General features: G+C 52.9%; 2 protein-coding genes across 5 annotated transcripts; one reads left to right on the forward strand and one right to left on the reverse strand.

The window, feature by feature from the left end:
* The first annotated feature begins 537 nt into the window (after positions 1-537).
* On the forward strand, positions 538-7,320 carry KAT5 (lysine acetyltransferase 5). Of its 4 annotated transcripts, XM_049892508.1 has the most exons (14): positions 539-778; positions 878-944; positions 1,271-1,339; positions 1,430-1,566; positions 1,856-2,011; positions 2,101-2,175; positions 2,284-2,358; positions 2,654-2,902; positions 2,984-3,073; positions 4,289-4,429; positions 4,506-4,599; positions 6,653-6,812; positions 6,947-7,028; positions 7,120-7,320. In XM_049892508.1, the coding sequence occupies exons 1-14, from the start codon at positions 767-769 to the stop codon at positions 7,252-7,254; spliced, it is 1,542 nt and encodes a 513-aa protein (XP_049748465.1). In that variant the 5' UTR covers positions 539-766; the 3' UTR covers positions 7,255-7,320. The 4 variants fall into 4 exon arrangements, with proteins under 4 accessions (XP_049748464.1, XP_049748465.1, XP_049748467.1 ...); XM_049892507.1 differs by having other exon boundaries at positions 538-944; XM_049892510.1 differs by lacking the exon at positions 1,856-2,011.
* A 91-nt stretch (positions 7,321-7,411) lies between these two features.
* RNASEH2C (ribonuclease H2 subunit C) lies at positions 7,412-8,906 on the reverse strand. Its single transcript, XM_049892512.1, has 4 exons — positions 8,679-8,906; positions 8,305-8,495; positions 8,107-8,226; positions 7,412-7,868 (listed from the first exon to the last, which is right to left on the reverse strand). Exons 1-4 carry the CDS (start codon positions 8,848-8,850, stop codon positions 7,842-7,844), a joined length of 510 nt encoding a protein of 169 aa, XP_049748469.1. The 5' UTR covers positions 8,851-8,906; the 3' UTR covers positions 7,412-7,841.
* Positions 8,907-11,835: the final 2,929 nt, after the last annotated feature.

The raw sequence follows: 11,835 nt of genomic DNA on the forward strand, positions 1-11,835 counted from the left end.
CCTTTAAATTATGGTGTTCGTGAAGAATTAAACATACTATGGACTGCCAAAAAATAATGTCTTGATAGCACAGCGAAAATGATTCTTAGAAGGGAGGATAGCGAGGCTTCATTTCACATACTTTGGATGTGTTATCAGGAGGGACCAGTCCCTGAAGAAGGACACCATGCTTAGTAGACGGTCAGCAAAAGACAGGAAGACCCCGAGCAAGATGGACCGACACACTCGCTGCAACCATGGGTTCAAGCATATTAAACTTGGCCCGGTATTCGGGCCCTGCAGAGTTTGAGCCCCACCCACTCATCCAGCCTCCCAAAGTACGTATTATTCTGTCCTGCAGGCCCGCCCCGCCGCACCGACCCCGCCCCCCACCGAGCACGCGCAGTTCACTCTCCGCGACTTCTCCTGCTGCCACCAGGAGACGCCCGTGCACGGCCACAGGTAAAAGCTCAAAACACTCGTCCCACGTGACCCGCGCCTCATCCACATGACCAGCGTCGCACCCGGTGGGCGTCACGTGACGGACTCAGTTTTCCTCCAATCATTGGGCACGGGATGGAGAGGCCACCCAGGAGCCGGCCCGAGGCTTAGAAAGCCCCTTTCTCCAGCCAGCTGAACGGGCCGGCTCCCTGCTTCCAGCCGGGCGGTAGCATCCCTCAAGGATCTCGCTTCTCAGGTGGCTTCGCGGAGCCCGGGCCTGCAGCTCCCTCAGCCCCGGAAGTGACGCCGCCCAGAGGAGCCGGAAGTGGCAGTGGAGGGAGGGAAGATGGCGGAGGTGGTGAGTCCGGTGCCTGGGGCGGGGCGGAGGGAGCCAGGGGAGGTGGGTAGGGCCCGAGGCCCCCCAGTAGCCGACCCTGGCGCCGCGCTGTCTCCCCAGGGGGAGATAATCGAGGGCTGCCGCCTGCCCGTTCTGCGGCGGAACCAGGACAACGAGGATGAGTGGCGTGAGTGACGTCGGGAGGCGGGGCTAAACAACCTGAGGGCGAGGGGCGGGTCGGATCAACCGAACCCCCGGGAGGGGGAGGGGCCACTGGAATCTTGGGGCGGGCGGGGCGCAGGCACTCCGAAGGAGGGGCGTGGCGTGTAGCTGCTTGAGATGGACGGGGCGGGGCTTGGAGAAGGGGTGCCATTTGGAGACTAAAGGGGACTTGGGTGGGAGCTTCCAAGTGCTGGGACTAGGGGATCCGGGCTGGGGGTGGAGTTCAGGTCGTGGCAGGGTGGAGCTTCGTGGCCGGGCCCTCTAAGGCTCCTGCCTGTGCTATTCCCGCAGCCCTGGCCGAGATCCTCAGCGTGAAGGACATCAGTGGCCGGAAGCTTTTTTATGTTCACTACATTGACTGTGAGTTCTGGGACCGGGTGAGGTGGGGCTGCGGGTAGGGCTGGGGAGCAGCCTCTGGCATCCCTTCCTGAGCCATCCCCATTGCTGCAGTCAACAAACGTCTGGATGAATGGGTGACCCACGAGCGGCTGGACTTAAAGAAGATCCAGTTTCCCAAGAAAGAGGCCAAGACCCCCACCAAGAACGGGCTTCCTGGGTCCCGCCCCGGCTCTCCAGAGAGAGAGGTGGTGAGTAGGTCACCTGCTTCTCCTCTTCTCTCCTGCCTCCTACTGCTCTTGTCTCTTGGCCTCAGGGGCTCCTGGATGGGCAGGAGGCAGTAAGCCTCTCACCCTGGCTTCAGCCTGCAAAGGACGGGGCCACATTGCAGTCATAGCTTCCAGAATCCAGTGGCTATTTCTATGCCCTTGAGAGGGCAGAGGGTGGGGTTTGATCACTTGGTGCTGAGGGCCCCCTCCTCCCCTGCCCCATTCCACCACCATGGCAACCCAGAGGAAGACCCTGGACCTATTTCTACAGCCGGCCTCCGCCCAGGCCAGCGGGAAGACCTTGCCAATCCCGGTCCAGATCACACTCCGCTTCAACCTGCCCAAGGAGCGGGAGGCCATCCCCGGTGGCGAGCCCGACCAGCCGCTCTCCTCCAGCTCCTGCCTGCAGCCCAATCACCGCTCTACGGTACCCTCAGCAATTCCAGGGACCTTGCTTTACTCTCAGGTCCCACGTTCTCTACCTTCTGACCCACCTTTCTTGGTTTCTCTCTGCAGAAACGGAAGGTGGAGGTGGTTTCACCAGCAACTCCGGTGCCCAGCGAGACAGCCCCAGCCTCAGTTTTTCCCCAGGTGAGTACCCCAAACTATCCCTTTTTCCTTTTCTCTCTTTTATCGTTTGGTAGCCCTTTTAAGGTTATGTCACATTCGGCTCTTCTATTCCTACTGTTTCATTTGCAGAATGGATCAGCCCGTAGGGCAGTGGCCGCTCAGCCAGGACGGAAGCGGAAATCAAATTGTTTGGGCACTGATGAGGTGGGTCTGGGGAGCAGAGGAAGAGGAAAGCTAGGGGTAAGGGAGGGCATGTGGGCAGGGGGAGTTTAGTGCCTAGTTTAAAAAGAAACAAGGGAGGGCTAGGTGGCAGTGGTGTCTGATATCTGCAGCCAGGTGTAGAGCATGTTTCAGACCAGTCATTTGGTGATTTCAGGGTCTCAGTTTCTTCGTTTGGAAAGTGGGATTATAGTACTTTTTTATAGTGTTGCTGTGGAAGCTGTAGTGTCCTGCTTGAGTCATCTCTCGTAACCTGGTGTTTTCTACTGGCCCTGGGCAGGACTCCCAGGACAGCTCAGATGGAATTCCATCGGCACCACGCATGACTGGTAGCCTGGTGTCCGACCGGAGTCACGACGACATAGTCACCCGGATGAAAAACATCGAGTGCATTGAGCTGGGCCGGCACCGCCTCAAGCCGTGGTACTTCTCCCCGTACCCACAAGAGCTCACCACGTTGCCTGTCCTCTATCTCTGCGAGTTCTGCCTCAAGTATGGCCGGAGTCTCAAGTGTCTGCAGCGTCACTTGGTATGAGGGGCCCCAGGAGGCTGCTCTCCCAGCACCTCGTCCTGCCCCCACTCCTGCTTCTGACCCTCCTTTCTTCCCCAGACCAAGTGCGACCTGCGACACCCCCCAGGCAACGAGATTTACCGCAAGGGCACCATCTCCTTTTTTGAGATTGATGGCCGCAAGAATAAGGTCAGCAACTGAGGAGCAGTGGGGTGTCCTTGGAGCTGGTGGCCTGGGACACAGGAAGTTGAGCAGTTTCTTCCTGCTTAGGAAAACACTCACCAGTCTGGCCAACATGTTGGTTCAGCCCATTTTTATTGAGTACTAGTAGTGCTGGGATGTACTAGGATGACCAGAAACTAGACAGTCTCTGCTGAGACCCCGTGGCCCATGGGAAAGTCCTGCCAATGGCCTGTGACATCCCAGAGTGACAAGTGTCATGAGTCCAAGGGTGGGTTACCAGGACCCTAAGGAGGTAGTCCACAAAGCTTCACAGTGGTGATCTTTGACGTGAGAGGATTCTGAGCAGTGAGATGCTGAAAGGCAGGCCTGCTGTACAAGGATGGTGTGTGTGAAAAGCTGAAAGGCAGGGAAGATAGGAAGGTGCAAGGCTCTTAGAAGGGACAGAGTTTAGGTGGTGGAAACAAGGTCAGTAGGGGTAGCAGGGGCACCGCAGGTTTGGGGCTTCAGACCTCTATGCTCTGTGGCCGTGGGGAAGAAGGGGGTAATCTGGAGACTGCTGAGTGAGACTCCACCGTTGCAGAGTCTGCAGGATGGTGAGGGAGAGGCAGGCACCTTGAATAGCAGGTGAGAGCTCAGGCTGGTGTGAGGGGCAGCCTGAGAGGAAGATGAGGCATTAACCACTGATCTGTAGTAGCTAGGGTGGAGTTGGCCCAGCAGGTAGTTAAAAACTTCCCCTGAAAGTATAGAAGTTGTGCACAGGTGTGAGGAGGCAAGGTTCGTAATTTTGCCGGGGGCACCTCTCAGGCTGTTTTTTGTTAAGTTTCAGAACTTCCTGTTTGCATTGTAGATGGCAGCTCTGTTGCCAGGTGTGACTATGGGCTGGGGGTGGGAGGCTGTTCTGCTTTTTGATAACCAGATTCCCGAAATGCCATCCAAACAGAGGTCACAGCTTCTCTCATGTGCCCGGGCCAGAGTCTGACTTCATAGGAACCCATCTCTGTCTGTTGACTTGTTAAACAGAGGGCAGTGGAGGCCCCCCCGGCCAGGCCAGCATAGAGCTGTGGGGAGCAGGGGTGATCCTGCCCAGCTCACCGGGGAGCCAGGTGGTGGAGCCCTGTCACAGGGCTAGTACAGCATGAATAGATAAGCATCTGCCTGGTCTGGATTAATGGCCACAGCCAGGACAGGTGTCCAGAGGGTGACAGGTCTTTTCTTTTGCAGAGTTACTCCCAGAACTTGTGTCTTTTGGCCAAGTGTTTCCTCGACCACAAGACGTTGTACTATGATACAGACCCCTTCCTCTTCTATGTTATGACGGAGTATGACAGCAAGGGCTTCCACATCGTGGGCTACTTCTCCAAGGTGGGCACTCCTCAGGCTTCCCCTGTCCTGCTGAGCCAGGTCCCACCCCCGCCCACTCACTGCCTCTCTTCTGCAGGAAAAGGAGTCGACCGAAGACTACAACGTGGCCTGCATCCTGACCCTGCCTCCTTACCAGCGCCGGGGCTACGGCAAGCTGCTGATCGAGTTCAGTGAGTACTTGGGCTGGCTTTCCAGCGGCTGGTGGCGCGCACTGGCAGGCCCAGGGCCCGTGCCCCCATCACCAGGGCGCGCGCACACATGTGCACACACAGACACACACATACACACCAGCCTGTGATTCTCAGACCTGGCTATGCAGGGGAGCTAGCCAGAAATAAAGATGGGGGTCTGCCAAGGTTCTCGCCTTTTGGGGTGGCTGCCTGCTCGTCTGGAGCAGGCTTATCCTTCTGCCCCACTGGTTCTTGGCCAAGGCTCTAAGCATCACCCAACTTCTTGATCTGACTCATCTCCTGCCCCAGCCGTGGGCAGAAGTTGTGGGGGCCACTGTCGGGTACCCATCTGGTACTGTGCTGAGATACAAGTTTCTAGGCCAGGACCTATGTTAACGTCCCCAGGTGTCCCCAAAGCCTTGCAGATGCTAGGTATTCAAACTGTTCACTTTTCTAACAGATGTAAGCACCAACATGCATGAATTTGCCCCCAACTCCTTGTATTCGGTCAGATAAATCTTTAAAAGCTGAAGGGCCCCACGGGCCTCATCACATACGGATGTTTCAGTGCCTCCCCTCCCCCAACTCCGAGGACCCTTCTGATTTCCAGCCTCTTACCCTGGCTCCATTCATCTCAGCACTCAACCATTTGAATGCCAACTTTTCAGAAATCTTGTTTTGTTTTTTTCAAGCTCCTCTGATTCTGGGAGGCAGGCAGAGCTTTAGCTGATAGGCTGAGACTTCACTTCACTTCACCAAGGTCACAGTCTATTTGAGAAATGTTAAGTGATCACATGATGCCAGGATGAAGTCATCTTCAGGAAGTTTAGCCTGGTAGAGCAAGCAGACTCTTAAACTCAGGTTAAGCACTGAGCTCAGACCTAAGTGTACAGAAGATGTGGTGGTCAGGATGGCCTGCCCAGCAGGGCCCCCAAAGCACCATTCCAGGCAGCTCAGAGGGCAGGGGGTGTTTGCTGGGGAGGGGCCAGGAGCCGGTTGTAGCTGAGGAGGTAAGTGTGGCCACCAGCCAATGTGTTAGGACCATGCATGCATTATGGACCCCACAAAGCTGAGTATATTTGAAAGGCCTCCTCTTTGGTGCGTTCTCCAACCAGCCAGTCTGAACTGGTGGGGAGGCCACAGGAGACTGGGTAAGAGGATACCCCTGGCTGATAAAGATACCAGGAAAGCAGAAGGGACAAAGGTTCACTGTGAGGCTGGTTGTGGCTCTTCAGAGGTAGTGGGGACATCCCAGTGTCCTGACAGGAGACTGAACACCTTGCCCAAGTGTGGGAACCCACTCAGCTCTGCAGGGACTCCCCAAGATCTGCTTGCCACTGCCTACCATAGCCATCTCTGGGTTCAGCTTCAGCTGCCCCTTGGACAGTTCCAGTGCCCAGCTGTCCACATGTGAGGGCAGGAAGGAGCCGCTTTGGAAGCAGTCACCTGGCTGCAAGGAAGGGCCTCCCTCTGGCTGGGCAAGCACTTTGGTGCGCCTGCTCTCTGGATCCACCTTGTCAGTCCCCAGGACAGCCTAGTCAGCCTCTGAGGTGACGGCAGGGTGAACTGATTGATCTGAGAGAATTCAAGCATCCTCAGGCCTGGATTAGAGATGGAGCACTGCCCCCCTTCTCTCCTCACATGCCCAGACACAGCGGAGAGTCTGGGATCACAAAATGGTGACACCATTCCTTCCATAAGCCATTCTTCCTGCAGCCCCCCAGCACCCCTTGTATTAGCTACTCATTACAATGCACAGTGCCCCCACACTGTGCTCAGCACATCCAGGTGAAGTGGTCAGAAAAGGTCAGCAGGTGACAGCACTTGGCATATGTCATCCTTTGATTATGTGACAGTCCTATGAAAGAGGTTCCGTTGTAAGTCCTTTATGAGGAAAACAGGCACAGAGCAGACAAGCCACATACCCAAGGTCACAAAACTAAGTGGCAGGGCCAGGACTGACCAGGGAGTGGGCCTCCACCATCCATGCTTTACAACGTTGGTTGCGTTAGCCTGTGACCCTTACCCACCGTCTCCTGCCCCATTGCTTTAGGTTATGAACTCTCCAAAGTGGAAGGGAAAACAGGGACCCCTGAGAAGCCCCTCTCCGATCTTGGCCTCCTGTCCTATCGAAGCTACTGGTCCCAGACCATCCTGGAGATCCTGATGGGGCTGAAGTCAGAGAGCGGGGAGAGGCCACAGATCACCATCAAGTGAGCCTGGCCCAGCCCAACCTACCCAGGGGGTGCATGGCCTGGCCTTTCTGTCCCCAGCTCCCTCACTTCCTCCTGGGGTCCTGGGGCAGAGGGGAAGGCCCTCAGCGGACCTGACCTCTTCCCTCCCACAGCGAGATCAGTGAGATCACTAGCATCAAGAAGGAGGATGTCATCTCCACCCTGCAGTACCTCAACCTCATCAACTACTACAAGGTAGGGGGACAGGCAGGGCAGACAGGTCCCTGGGAGGGGGTGCAGCTCTGGGGTGGGGGGCGCTGACTTGCCGACCCCTCCCCCTACCCAGGGCCAGTATATCCTCACGCTGTCAGAGGACATCGTGGATGGGCACGAACGGGCTATGCTCAAGCGGCTGCTTCGGATCGACTCCAAGTGTCTGCACTTCACTCCCAAGGACTGGAGCAAACGGGGAAAGTGGTGACCAGACACTGTCCACGGCATTGTCAACAGAGCAGGCAGGACTGGTGCTGACAGCACAGCCTTCCCCAACTAAGGCCCCCAAGAGGCCCAACAAGGGAGACGGGGCTGTGGACTGCTCCACAAGGACAGGACAGGCCTGGCAGGGGCCACTGGTGCCCAGTGCCTGAGCTTGGCTCAGGCCAACTCCAAGGTTGGCTGGCTGCGGGCCCAGGCCTGCTCCAAACCAGGGACTGGAAGGAGCCTGGCAGCTGTGTACAGTGAGGGGCAGGCTAGGGGCGATCTGCACAGAGGGCTGGTTGGATGTAAAGATTCCTTTTGTAAAGTAGGAGTTGGGGGTGGGTGGGTATGCAGAATTCTGGCCTCTCTCACCCCTATTCCCCTCGCAATAAATTGTTTCTATAGGCCAGAGCCCCAGAAGGTTCTTGTTCTTAGGGACAGTCTTGGTGGCTTCAGGGCTCCAAGGTGCCACAGACTCACAGGCACTTTGAAGAGCTCATTTATTGGGGTGATGGGATCAGTGGCTCTCAAGTACAGGGCTGGTTCAGTGGGGTGCAGGGATCAGTGGATTTCAGTCCCAAGCTCTGGTTCTCAGTCTTCAGGCACCTGTGCGTGAATCTGTAACAGGAGTCACCTGCTGTTGGATTTCTGGGGCCACATACCTGAGACAGGCCCAGCTGCTCAGAATGATAGCCCTTTCTAGGCCTCCAGAGAAGAGTGGTGGGGAAGCCCTTCACCCAGTCTAATCCTGCCCCATTGTGCTCCCCGGCCCTAGAGCCCCAAATCCACTTGGGGGCAAATTTCTGGCCAACCCAGCATCAAACTTTAAAGGAGAAGGGCCCGTCCTTACACTCACCGCTGCAGCGAGGCTGGGCCAGGTCAAGGCCCCGCGTACTTTTGCGTCCGGGCCGGGGACGGTCTCCAGGCCCCACAGGTGGAAGCTGGCAAAACTGGCAGTGGCCCTGAGAAAGCGGTCCTAAGGGAGGGGCCCGGCTCAGAATGGAAGCGCCGCTTCCGCCCGCACCCCCTTCCTGCCCCGACACCCTCTGCTCACGAAGTCCCGCTCCATTGGCTCCGGGCGCTCCTGCTGCTCTTTCTCGTCGTCGTTCTTTGAACCCCTCGATGCGTATTTCCTTTCTAACACCTCTGCCTTCTCGTCCATCACCATCACGTATCCCGCGAGGCCACGGGGCACCATCACCTTCTCGCCCCGCAGAAGGCGGCCCCGAAACGACACCTCGAGCCCTGAAGGGAAGAGTCGCAGGACCTAGGTCAGGCGAGAACCCAGGCACAGGGCGCCCAGTGCGGCCCTCCCGCCACCGCCGGGCGGACTACGAGCCCCAGGCGCCCTCGCGGCGCTGCTCGCCGAGGGTCGCGCGGCGCGGGCGCGGGGGCTGCCGGGAGCCGTAGTCCGGCTCGAGCGCTGACCTGCGGGCCGCTGGCGGATGGCCGGAGTGAAGAAGCGCCCGACGGGGGCGGGCCGGTTAGCCAGGATCTCACAGGGCAGTAAGTGCAGCGTGACGGGGGCAGCGTCGCGCAGCGTGGCAGGGCGCAGGTGGATGCGGTGCTTCTCGGTGGCTTCCTCATCGCCGCTCTCCATCCTCCGGTCGCCGCGAGTCTGTGTCTGGCTGAGGCCAAAGCTGGCGCGTAAAGCGCGCAGAGCCTCTCGGGAGGCCGGGTACAGTCAGCGCAGAGCCCCATGGACAGCGTAGTCCTTCTCCGAGACTCCTCTGCAAGCCCCGCCCCCAGCTGGTTAAAGTCCCAGCTTTCTTTAAATGTCTTTTTTAATCCAAAATTAATTTTAAAAATTGTGGTAAAATAGACAGAAAAATTGCCATTTTAACCATTTTTAAGTGTACAATTCAGTGGCATTAATTGCATTCACAGTGTTGTGCTATCATCACCACTATTTCCAGTTTTTCTATCACCCCAAATAGAAATTCATACCCGTTGAGCCGTAACTCCCGGTTCTCCCTCCTACGGGCCCACGGTATCCTCTAGTTTACTTTCTGTCTCTGTGAATTTGCCTATTTTAGATATTTCTTACTACCAATTGTCTGTCAGTTTGTTGTACTGTGTGGTACCTTGTGAGTTGCTATGATGCTGGAAGCTTTGCCATCAGTATTTCAAATCTGCCCTATGGTAGAACTGATTTCAGTGGAGCTTTCAGACTAAGAGACAGATTAGGAAGAAAGGCCTGGCAGTCTATTTCGAAAAATCAGTCAGTGAAAACGTTATGAATCACAACAGAATATTGTCCAATATAGTTCTAAAGATGAGCCCCTCCCTCTCAGGTTGGTAAGACCCTATACAATAGCTGCAACGATAGACTCAGACATACCAATGATCAAGAAGATGGCGAAGCACCGGACAATGTTTTGTTCTGTTATACATACGGTCAACAGGAGTCACGCCCGGCAACTTGTTATTAGGTACCATCAAGTTGGCTCCGACTCATAGCGACCCTATGTTCAATAGAATGAAACACTGCCTGGTCCTGAGCCATCCTCACAATCATTGCTATGTTTGAAACCATTGTTGCAGCCACTGTATCAATCCATCTCGTGGAGGGTCTTCCTAACAACAACAATTTCATATATTTGGAATCAGAATATTTGTCTTTTTGTATCTGACTTATTTCACATAGCATAATGTTTTCAGTGTTCATCCATGTTGTAGCATATATCAGAACTCCATTCCTTTTCATGGCTGAGTGATATCCCACTGTATGGATAGACTACATTTTGTTTATCCGTTCATCTGTTGATGGACACTTGGACTGTTTCCACCTTTTGACTGTTGTGAATAATTCTGCTATGAACATTGGCATACAAGTATGTTTGAGTTCCTGCTTTCAATTCTTTTGGCTGCACACCTAGGAGTGGAAGTACTGGGTCACACAGTAATTCTATGTTTAGCTTTTGAGGAAGCACCAAACTGTTTTCCATAGTGGGTATACCATTTTACATTCACCAGCAATGGATGAGCTTTCCAGTTCCTCCACATCCTCCCCAACGCTTATTATTTTCCATGTTTTATTATTATTATTATTATTATAGCATTCTAGTAGGTGTGAAGTGGTATCTCATTGTGGTTTTGGCTTGGATTTCCGTAATGACTAAATGATGTTGAGCATCTTTTCATGTGTTGGTTGGCCACTTGTACATCTTAAATAGAAAGGTCTATTTAAGTCCTTCGCCCATTTTTAAATTGGGTTGTTTTTCTTTTTGTTATTGAGTTGTAGGGGTTCTTTATGTATTTTAGATAAACTCATATCTGATAAACCTTTATCAGATATATGATTTACAAGTATTTTCTCTCATTCTGTAGGTTAAGAATTTTAGCTCTTAAATTTAGGTCTTTGGTCCACTTTAAGTAAATTTTTGTATGTGGTGTAAAGTAAGGGTCCAACATCATTCTTTTGCATGTGGATACTCAGTTTTCCCAGCACCATTTGTGGAAAAAATTGGTTTTTTCCCCATTGAATGGTCTTGGCACCCTTGTCAAAATCAATTGGCTGTAGATGTGAGGGTTAAATTCTGGGGCCTCAATTCTAACCCGTGGGTTTATATATTTATTCTTATGCCAGTATTACACTGTTTTGATAATTGTAGATTTAAAATGAAGATGTGTGAGTCCTCCACTTCACTCTAATTTTGCAAGATTGTTTTGGATTTTCTGGGCCCCTTGAATTTTAGGATTGGTTTTTCCATTTCTGGCATTTTGATAGGGATTGCGTTGAATCCATGGATCACTTTGACATCTTCATCTTTACAATATTGTCTTCCAATTTGTGAACATGGAATGTCTTTCCATTCACTTATATTTTCCTTAATTTTTTTTCAGCTTCAGTGTAAAAGTTGTGTTCTTTCTTGGCTAAATTCATTACTAAGTATTTTATGCTTGAATTTTATTTTCATTTTTTTCAGCTTGAAATATGCCAACCATGTTCTTCCCTTTTGGTTTTCTAACTCCAAGTCTTTGCACATTTCATTATTATACTTTACCTTGTCTCAAGCTGCCCCTTGAAATTTTCTGTTCATCTCTTTTACTTCATCATTTCTCCTGTTCACTTAGCTACTCGGTGCTTAAGAGCATGATTCAGAGTCTCTTCTGACACCCGTTGTGGCCTTTTCCTTCCTTCCTGTCTTTTTAATGACCTTTTACTTTCTTCGTGTATGATGCCCTTGATGCTGTTCCACAGCTCTTCTGGTCTTCAGTCATTAGTGTTCAGTGTGTCAAATCTGTTCTCGAGATGGTCTCTAAATTCAGGTAGGATATATTCAAAGTCATGCTTTGGCTCTCATAGACTTGTTTTGATTTTCTTCAGCTTCATTTTGAACTTGAATATGAGCAATTGATGGTTTGTTTCATAGTCAGCCCCTGGCTTTGTCTTGACTGATGACATTGAGCTTCTCCTTATCTGTTTCCACAGATGTAGTTGATTTGAATACTGTGTAATTCATCTGGTGAGGTCCATGTGTATAGTTGTCAACGTGTGTTGAAAAAAGATATATCCGATGAATAAGTCATTGGTCTTACAGAATTCTATCATGTGCTCTCTGGAGTATTTTCTGTCACCAAG

This window comes from Elephas maximus, chromosome 7, assembly GCF_024166365.1.
Source record: "Elephas maximus indicus isolate mEleMax1 chromosome 7, mEleMax1 primary haplotype, whole genome shotgun sequence".
Classification (NCBI taxonomy): Eukaryota; Metazoa; Chordata; class Mammalia; order Proboscidea; family Elephantidae; genus Elephas; species Elephas maximus.